This window comes from Amblyomma mixtum, chromosome 2 (assembly GCF_055824585.1).
Source record: "Amblyomma mixtum isolate Tamu chromosome 2, ASM5582458v1, whole genome shotgun sequence".
Taxonomy (NCBI): Eukaryota; Metazoa; Arthropoda; class Arachnida; order Ixodida; family Ixodidae; genus Amblyomma; species Amblyomma mixtum.
In genome coordinates, this window is record NC_143013.1 from 104,781,887 (window position 1) to 104,792,221 (window position 10,335).

Here is a 10,335-nt window from a genome sequence, read left to right on the forward strand (position 1 = left end):
GTAGCGCATAATTTGATAAAGGTTGCAAATAAATATGAGATTCCCGTAGTCTTTTCTGCCCCTTGCAAGCTAGCTACGTTGTGTCACAGGATAAATAACGAGAAGCCAAGACTGCAAACCTGTGGCGTAAAGCATGCCAACATGTTCGTCAGGTGTAGGGACGGGGTGATTTACCAGATTCCGCTTACATGCGACAAAGTTTATATTGGACAAACCGGAAGGTGCCTGAATGAACGTTTAAGGGAACATGAGCGCTCATTTGAAAAAGGCACTGGCTCTAATCTAGCGCTTCATTGCAAAGAGTGTAAATGCATGCCTCGATTACGCGAAACTGTTGTTCTTGATAGGAGTAGAGACAGCGTAACCCGAGAGTTGAAGGAGCCTTTCTTTATAAAAAGAAAGGGCTTGGAATGTGTCAGTGACGCGTCAAAATCATTGTACTGGAGTGAACTTGCCTTTTTGGAACAACATTGCTAAATTTTTATTGTTGACTACGCGTGTTTCAATCGTTGAGTGTCACTGTTTCTTCGTTTTATTGTTAAGGTCTGTGCATGTTTTTAGTCATACGTTGTTACATTCAGTTAGTTTTTATTCTTTCCACAATTCCATTTCGTCAGTTTTTATCCGTTTTACCCTTGTTACCTGCTATGGATGTTTTATCGGTTTTTATGGCTCTTTACACCTTGTGACATTAACTGTTTATGTCATCATGTATTAATTTTTTTTTGTTACCATCCCCTTGAGATTCTGGTGACTTTTAGCCATTTCACCCTGTTATGTTTTTATCGCTTTTATGGCTCTTTACACCATGTGACGTAAACTGTGTATAGTCATTGAGTGTAGTTTTCATTTTGTTACCATCCCTTTTGAGATTCAGTTCACTGTTAGCTTTATCACCCTGTTTTGTTTTTATCGCTTTTATGGCTGTTTGCACCATGTGACGTTGACTGCATCTGACTATCTTTGCCCCTGCCTTCCTATATATTGCGCGAGTTTCGCTCAATAAATTGAGTTGTCAGTCAGCGCTCTTTCCTGTCACTTCCTCGTTTCGCCTTCGGGCTTCTTCTTTCGCGCTGTTTTCACCAATGTCAGAATGGACCAACTAGCCCAGCAAAAAGTTCTGCTAACATTGTTTAACTAGGATGTATTTTATACTGTGTTATTGTTTTTTTTTCTTTCCCTGAACGCCTTAGCTAACAATGTATGTGTAGTAGTCATGTTTGTATTTTTGCCTGTTTAATTAACTCCTGTTTGTTAAATTTAATTTTTTGTAGCCACTCCCCTCTGTAATGCCGTAATGGCCCTGAGGGCATAATAAATAAATAAATTAATTAATTATCATTGGGTATCGGCCAATGCTGTTTTTGAAGTTTCATTATGCTATAATGATTGCATCTCCAGATGTGACACACATAAAGACAAAAAAAAAGGAGCCTCTTTAACGTGATCGCGTAAGTTTGCGTTCTATTCAAGCTTTCATTACATAGTATTTGCTTGTAAGCAGTTGCAAGCAGTCTCTGCTTCTTTTTCTTCAAAAGTCATCCTTGTCGTTTTCGCAAGACTCCTTCGAGTATTCTTCCACACTGACGTCACAAATGTCTTCTAGATGGTCCAGGCAATGCTGTGGCACGTTGTCCTTAACACGGGCTGAAACCCACAGCTGACACTCTGCAGAAGAAAAAAAAACAGTGAGGCATAAAAATTTATTCATGTTCAAGGGCACTGCCTACCGTCACCGTAAAAATGTATTTTGCTATCACGCGCAAAAATTCCCATTAGAAAAAATGTCGCACACTAGGTGAACTAAGTGCACTCGTGAGAAAAAGAACAGGAAAACTTGTTCGCATAAGTGCTGCTTGGTTCGGCAGCTTTCAGCCAGGTTAGCTATGAGATTTCTTAGGCATTGGCGCTGTTGAATTATGTAAATATTTATCCGCGCTGATTGAAAAAGTCCGTAGCTTATGTCATCGTGGTATACAAGAGCAAAATCTCTGGAGTTTGCCTGGCGATAGTGACAGTGCGTTATTTTTTTTTTTATCAACAAGTTCGACCTAAACTGCAGTGACGCCAGCCAAGGCGAGAAAATACTACTTTGAGGTGGTTTTACTTTGTAGCGGCACAATGACGCAAAATAATATCAGAAGATAAGTCAATGTTGGAGCGCAGCTCCTCTTACGGTCTCCGCCGTACGGAATCTCGTTGATCGCGCAGTCCTTGTAGTCCGTGTACAGGAAGTGGGCCACCCACTGCTCCATGGAGTCTGGAAAGGAAAATTTGAATTCCATTGTACGCAGTTCCTCCCGGCGTAACGTATTTTTTTTTCTTTTTGGGGGGAGAATGTTAAACCATTTTCTTGTAGTGATAGCGGTACAGCAGCGCTTTAGTTTTTGTGAAGTTTTGCAATAGAAAGTATGGTTACCCGGCATCAGCACAACCTTCTCTGTGATGTTTTGCTCCGGAGATTATAACTTTCTAAGGAAACATCAGGAGTCAAATTAGTCGCAAAGGGCATCGTTCAAGAGTTTCAGGGAACCTTAAGAGCGGAAAATTTCTGACTTTTCGCAGGTTTCAGCATGTTTAGAGCTCATTCAGAACAAATAGCCAGGCTTATTAATATCTGAGATCAACTGAGCGAACCTTCTGTTACAGCATGGATCATCACTGATTCTTGTGAGGGTAGTCATCGCTGAAAGGCTGAGAAGGTATATCGCTGATACGATACGCGACGAGTTTCTTTGGACAAAGCTCGAAATGGGGCTAAAAAGCTACGTTGGAGTAGCTTTTACCTTAGGTGCCAAGAGAGAATTGTCAGCAGATTGAGATTCTCCAGTTGGGTTCAATGCATCGCTTATTGGGTTGTTTGTTTCCAGAACAACTGGTTGCTAACAGTCCTGACGACCACAGGACAAAGCTTGCGCTCTGTTTGCAATACAACCACCTCCTTTCTCGCGAGCAGCTGTTCGTAAAGTGAGAATTGTGGGATTGTTCTCTAAAATGGTATCTGATGACTCACATGGCCCATGAGCTCTACTATCTTGGCTTCGAAGTTTGTTAATGGGGCAGAAACCGTATAATGAATTGCAGCCTCCGAAAGCGGACACACGCTCCGGTTTTGAGTACGAAAATGTGGTTTATGATTTAATCAGCAAAGCATTCACTTATTCGGCTGACCTCATTGAATGAAGAGCGAAGCTGTCGAGGGCTAGTTTGAGCTCCATTATTCGCGCTTCATAAGGATCTCGACTCACACAAAGCGCGCCAAGCTGCACGGTATGGGCGTGTACAGGCGACACCCAAATCATATCGCGGAAGGCTAGAAAGTGACTTCAAGCGATCATGTCAAATCTGCCAATGAGAAGATATTGTTTTTCTGAGGGCAAATTTTAGTGCCCAGCGTTGGTGCAGCTTTCACAAACGAAAACTCGATATTGCAAAGCGCTTTCTGCGAGGCGCGATTGAAATTGTATTTTAGTGTGTGAATTTTGTTCTAAACACTTTTTTCAGAACTTATGCCCTGGATCTGTCGGATAAATTTAAACTAATTTCTATTTATTTTCTAAGTATTTCAGAGAATTCAAATTTACAAACTTCTGCTCAAATCAAATACAATACATGGCATGTTAAATTCATTCAAAAGGAATTCTAACACCTATACTCCTAAAAGCAAATGACTGTACGCCTCAGAACTATGAAAAATGTGCAGTGCCACTGTTTTCGTTTTTAAAAAAGAACAATACATATTTCATTCATCTAGGACTTTAAGCTTCATTATTCAGAATGATTGAGTGTTTAGAATGGGGCTAAAATATGGTTTACTTTCTCATAAAGAGAAAAGCTCTGTTTACCGTCGTTCAACGTGAAGACAACCTTGTCAGGTGCGTCCCCAGCTGACAAATGTATAAACAAGTTCTTTCTGAAAATGAACAAAAGAAAAATTAGTTGGAGAACCCTTTCGCATCACATCGCCGGTATGTTTACTGGTTTATAGGGGCTCAACGTCCCGAAGCGACTCAAGCTATGCGGAACGCCGTAGTAAAGGGCTCCGGAAATTTCGACTACCTGAGGTTCTTTAACGAGCACTGACCACACCTCTAAAATTTCACCTCCATCGAAATTCGGCCGCCGCGGCCGGGATCGAAACCGTGTCTTTCGGGCCAGCACCCGAGCGCCGTAACTACTGATCCACCGCGGCGGGGTGCACCGTCGGTATGTATCTCATAGTCTAGCCTACTTCTCGGTCCCCTGGTGGCCCTTGAACATCCAGACGTAGGTGGCTGTCTTGGCGTCCATGTCCAACTGCACTCGCTTGTTGGTCAGGCATTGGAATTCGGGGTCGTCCCCTGAAGTGTAAGCTAGTACGACGTAAGGGAAGTGGGCGAACACCTGCAACAGAGTTGAAAGAACGGGGCGCTTCGCAAAACCGTTTCGCAAAAGCACCAATATCAATCTGGAGCGAGCTTCGAGAAGTGAGGCAGTTTCATTACTGCTTTGGTAATAAGTAGACGACCACTTTCACGCCACCCACTACGAACATGAGGCTAAGAGAAATCAACCGGCATATGTGTGAACTCATTAAGCGCGCTATATGGCCAGTTCCTGCTGTGCAGTTTTACAGAATTGGTTAGGGCAATGTGTATATAAGCTGGGCGCCTTGAGTACGTCCTAAGCATTTGGGCCTCACCCGCGTTTGGCGGGAACCGTGTCTGCGGTTTGCTGTTCATTTTTCTGGAATGGCCTTTCTTCCACCAAACCTAAAGCTACCCAGGGTCAGTTCTCCTGGGGCTTCCTCAGAAAAGCCGCGCTATGCACAGAAAAACTTCCGGGAAGGAAATGCTCTCACAAACTTTCTGCTTTAGGACGTTGGTGATGTCCATTGACAAAATAATTATATGAAAAGTTAAAAGGGTACTGTCTCGCACATTGGTGAACGTCAAATCAATGGCGTTGTACATGTCGCCAATAGGTTATGTATCTCTTTATCTTCCGCAGCTCACCACAGTGGCTTACGAGCTATGGCAATTTGCTACTGAAAAAAAAAGAAACAACATGCTACCTTCCCTCCTGTCTGCACTTAACCCTTGGCAGCACACTTCTCCTCTAAGCAGTTCTCAACTCACCTGAAATACGTCCGTCACGTTACGAGCGAGGCGGTGCGCTGCCTTGCCGCTAGCAGGCGCAAAGAACAATGCAACCTGGGCTGCTGCAATAGCGACTGCCGCCGTGGCGAACCTCATTGCGTCTTCGCGTCAGAACGGTGCTGTGAAGTTCCACTCTTAGTTCGCCAGTTAGTACGCAAGCGAGTGGAATCTTCCGGGTCACGTGTTTGGTCGTGCGTAGGAGGTATTGCAAAGGAGGAATCAATCATATAGTTCGTTTATTGGTTTCTTTTTGCGATAGGAAATGGAACTCACTGTTGCACGCAAACAGCTGGTGTCTTTGCAATAATATGATATGAAATATTTGCAATTAACGTGCGCAGTTTTTATCCAGTGTCAGAAAGGTAAAAAAAAACAGCCATAGGCTGTTCTTCCTTTTTTATGTGCCACTTGTACAGTGAAGTGGAAGAGACACGAAATTCCATTACGCGCCCCCGCTTGAAGGTCAGAGATCTATTATGGCTGTCCGATTCACTCATATGTGATTTTTACAAGGACTGCAGAGAGAGGCCCTTGGAAATAGAGGCCAGTGGTGGCAGCGTTCCGTGGGTAATGTCTTCTTTTGTTTCATCATTGTGGGAGTCATTAAAAAAAGAATAAAAATAAAGCGTACCGGCCCATTCCACCTCGTCATTACGGGCTTAATAGTGTGCTTTGTCCTTCCTTATCACCAGACAGTTCGGACAGATACATGGAATGCCTAGAGACTTCATTTCACAAAGAACACGAATCCCAGCTGTGTTGGCGCTCTTTTTGAGTGATATTTATTACTGGCTTTGAATACACGCTTCATCTTCTGGTTCCAACTAGAGACCTAACGTTATATTTGTGTTCCTTTGTGGGTTGGAAGTGTTTCCAGACACATTTACATTTCGGTTTACTGAAACATGATTTGCGCCAGAAACTGAATGCAACCAGGCAGGACGTAGAATACAACCGTGGAAGGCAAGCGCTCACGGTCCTAAACAAACAGGAAAATTCATGGGCAGTCAGTGCGATTGATGCGTAGTCACTGCGTTAGCGAGTGCACTTAGATTTCGTGAGCCTTTTTTGCTGATGAACTGAATTCGATCGTGCCAACGAAGTTTTAAGCTCTTCGTTTGAACTGCTGCGGTGATTCAAATCTCCCGCCGTTCCGTTTCACCTTCTCCACGCTCGTCAAACGGTGTTGGTGCTAGAAATCCCGGATTTGAATTAACATAAATTTGGTTTATAGAGAGAAAGGAGATAGGACGAACACAAAATCCTTCAGTACCCTTGCAATAATATCTTGTATATGCAGGCTTGCAATGCAGGTGATGAAATTAAAAATGCAGACATAGATAGAACAAAATAACTTACTCGGAGAACTTCAGAACCGACCCAGCAACGGTGTGCGCTCAAATGATTGTCTGTTTGTGCTCATCCAACATATAGATATAGCTAAGGCAGTGAACAGACCTCTGTATTTAGCCTTCCTGGGCATAAGCGGTGTGCACAACATGAATGGGGAATATCTGTGGAAACCCCGCCGCGATGGCTGAGTGGTTACGGCGCTCGGCTGCTGGCCGGAAAGACGTGGGTTCGATCCCGACCGCGGCGGCTGAATTTCGATGGAGGCGAAATTCCAGACGCCCGTGTACTGTACGATGTCAGTGCACGTTAAAGAACCCCAGGTGGTCGAAATCCGAGCTAATTCGCTTGCAGAGGCGGAAGGAGCCGCTATCGCCCTTGCTCTGGCCCACTCCACCATTGACACAAACATAACCGAAATTTGCACAGATCCCCAGGCCGCGTACCGCCACTACCTAAAGGGCGTGGCGGCGCCGGCAACACACCGTATTCTTACCACGGCCACCTCCCTCGACCGAACGGTTACTCTGTCGTGGGTCCCTGGGCATGCCTCGATCCCTGGTAATGAGCGCGTTCATGCGCTGGCCCGAGAACTCTCCTCCCGGACTCCGGATGATCAGGCACCCAACCCTGCACAAGAAGTCCCATCGGTCCTCTCTACATATAACCAAATCACCGCATTTTGCAAGTTCAGCCGCATGACACTGCCACCACCCCACAGTACCTTGTCGCACTTATTCAGCGCCACATGGCGACAATTACAGACAGGATGTTTTATTTCACCCCACCGTCTCTCATGCTTCCACCCCACTTTTCATTCTGATTTTAACACCTGTGGCGTGCCCAGATCCACACTTTTCCACTACCTTTGGGAATGTCCTTCCCCAAAGGCAGTACCCCCCATCCCCAATCCCACTCATTCTTCCTTGGAGGCTGCTTTACGGACCATTCAGCTCAACGGCCAGAAATGGCTGGTGGATCGGGCTTTACGTGTAGCACAAGCCCGTGGACTCCTGGACCAGTAGGGGACCACCCTGGAAGATTTTTGTTTTGTAATACAGTTGTTTCCATCCATCCATCCCTCATAGCCTGAATCGCTTTGGGACGTTAAACCCCAATAAACCAAACCAAACCAAATATCTGTGGAACATACTGCGAGACGAAGATATCGGTCATGAGATAATTGATTTTCCAAAAGAAATATATCGAGATAAACAAGGGCAACTTGCATGGAAAGGATAACGAGTGCGACAGCTGTCGAGGTACGCAAAAGATTAAGGCAGGGTTTTACCTAGCGCCGCTGCTATTCTTGCTTCATAAATAAGAAAAGAAGGCTACAGGAAATAAATTTTGGTTGTAATCTGTCGTACAGACTAGGTGAAAAGGCCGTGCAGCTGTTGCTTCCGTTTTAATGTCCACAGACGGCATTCTACTCTCAGCTCACAACCAGAAAGATTTACAGACTCTGGTTAATTAATGCTTAGACGAACAATGCTTCACTTTTATCGCAATTAAGGAAAGTCTGATGATCTTCAATCACTTTACTGATCATGTGCTGTCAATGCACTGCCATGCAACACCTAGAATGGCAGAATACAAATATCTCAGGGTATGGGTAAACGAAGGACAGACATTCATTGAGAAACACGTAAACAGTGTTAGGTGAAAGACTGAATATGTGCTACTATAATGAAACGCAGGACATTATGATAGGTAATTGAAATATAAAGTACTGAGAGGTATTTGGAAAATAATAAAGTTGCCAGGGTTGACGTTTGGGTATGCGGTATTGTGCCTAAGGGCACATCATCATCGTACTGCTCATCATAATGCCGAACTACATAGAAAGCATCGCCAACACAGAAATGAAAAAATCTCATACTGGTCTCTTACGAAAAAATTAACATTAAATCTTGAAAAGCTAAATACATACTGTTCCAGTCACCAAAAAATAAATAGATTCAACTAATACTAGCATAACCGTTAATTAAACCCAGCTTGAATCAACTAACCTCTTTACGTACCTTGGAGTGACCCTAGACAAGATTGCGTCGGGTTGCTATGCTCTGCATTAAACGCAGGAATATTTTAACGCCAACGTTCTCCGAATCTTATGCTTCCCGTTAGTACATTTTCATCTTTCATATTGCATCGAGTCGTGGGGTTTGACATATAATACTTACGTAGAGCCCAGTAGAGGATAAAAAAAAACGAGCACTAAGAAAAATCGCGTTTTCTGGCTACACTCGACCCCGGCTCTTGACTAAACTAGACTATACTATTTACTGAACTACACGTGTTACCTTTTGATCTACTTCGTGAGAAAAGAACTGCTGTATATGTAGCAGGAGCAGCGGCCTTACGCAGCAGGAGCAGCACCAACCCCCGAAGACGATGACGCCGAAGTTCCGCCGAATGGAGCTCGACTCTCGTGCCGGCGAGATGCACCGTTCGGCTGCACGCCATCTTACATCCTAGCACTCCGGCCAGTAAATCAATCATTTCCTTCATCGTGCCGGCCTCATACTCTCACGACCGACATCAGACATGTGCAGGGTCTAGACAATGCCCCTGCGGACGCTCTGTCGCGTGTTAATGCTTCCCTCGCCTCTGCTGCCCCTTCAACGAACATCGACTTTGCCGCCCTCGCCACAGCGCAGTACCTAAAGTATGACTCCAGGGAAATATTTATTAAAGGGGGGTCGTACTCTGAAAGCAAAATATTTTACATAGGAAAGCCATACTGAACCTCATTATCTCCATGAAAAAAGTCCGACATTTACATGTTTCACATGGGACTGCCCCATCTAAGAATGACCGATAAATCCACCCCTGTAGCAGTTCAGCGCAGCATGTTTCACATCCACTGATATAATAAGTAAAATCGTAGCTTTTTAGACTGCTGCTAGAAGTTCAGGAGTAGGCATTGTCCGCAGTTTAAGTTTCACTGTGTCATGTATTATTTCAATGCCATAGTTCATTAACGAGCCCACTACTTCAGCCGTCCACACCAGTTATCGCTACTTAGTAGAATACTAGCTTGTAATGTTACTGCGTAGTAACACACTTCACTTGTGGTCCACAATACAGGCAATGAAAGTCAATTTCTAGTGCCTCATGAAAGTTTTGCATTAATTTTCTAGCCCTAAATTTAATAGCCTTAAAACTCAATGCACATGAGCATTCTCTTTTCCAAAAGCACTTTTTCCCGTAAACAACAATATCACAGGACATGTCCACAACAAACGCTTGTGAGAAGTGCCTCCAAACTCAACTTTAGCTTCACTACACTATGAGAGCTCTGAGCAGTAACCTTCATTTTCTATTCGAAGGGTTGCAAACGAAGTTTAGGACCAGTTTGGACGGTTAAAATATTTTCGGTGACATAGAGTGCAAAAATTCTTCGCCTTTTCGCGCTCCTTCACTTAGACTTCAACCAGAAAAGGAATTGAAAAGCTCCGCTACGATCTAAAAATACCGCGCGACCAAAAATACTTGACCTCATTATGAACGAATACACATCAGCCTGGCACATGCCAGGGGCAAATAGCTCGCCAGACGCTTCAAACGTTACACGCTTCAAACGGACATGCAACTGTAAAGCAACTCTCTATATTCTGAAAGCCAGCGCAGCTGCTTCCTTTACAATATGGCTCGCCGCCCATGTCATGTCCAAGGCCGTTAACACTGCCGAAGTGTCGAAAAAGAAAAATGGCAGTTACAGTACAATAAACGCCAGTAACGATCACTGGAACATTGCAAAAACACGCCTATGTAGCAACGAGATTACACTGCCTATCGACACGCACAAGGCACAAAACATTCGCACAATAAGCCGACGACCACT

The 10,335-nt window shown here is 44.2% G+C and overlaps 1 protein-coding gene across 1 annotated transcript; it reads right to left on the bottom strand.

Annotated features, from left to right (window-relative positions):
- Positions 1-1,531: 1,531 nt before the first annotated feature.
- Positions 1,532-5,234, bottom strand: LOC149360378 (uncharacterized). Its single transcript, XM_089567848.1, has 5 exons — positions 5,118-5,234; positions 4,232-4,383; positions 3,846-3,913; positions 2,177-2,260; positions 1,532-1,668 (listed from the first exon to the last, which is right to left on the bottom strand). Exons 1-5 carry the CDS (start codon positions 5,232-5,234, stop codon positions 1,532-1,534), a joined length of 558 nt encoding a protein of 185 aa, XP_089423974.1.
- Positions 5,235-10,335: the final 5,101 nt, after the last annotated feature.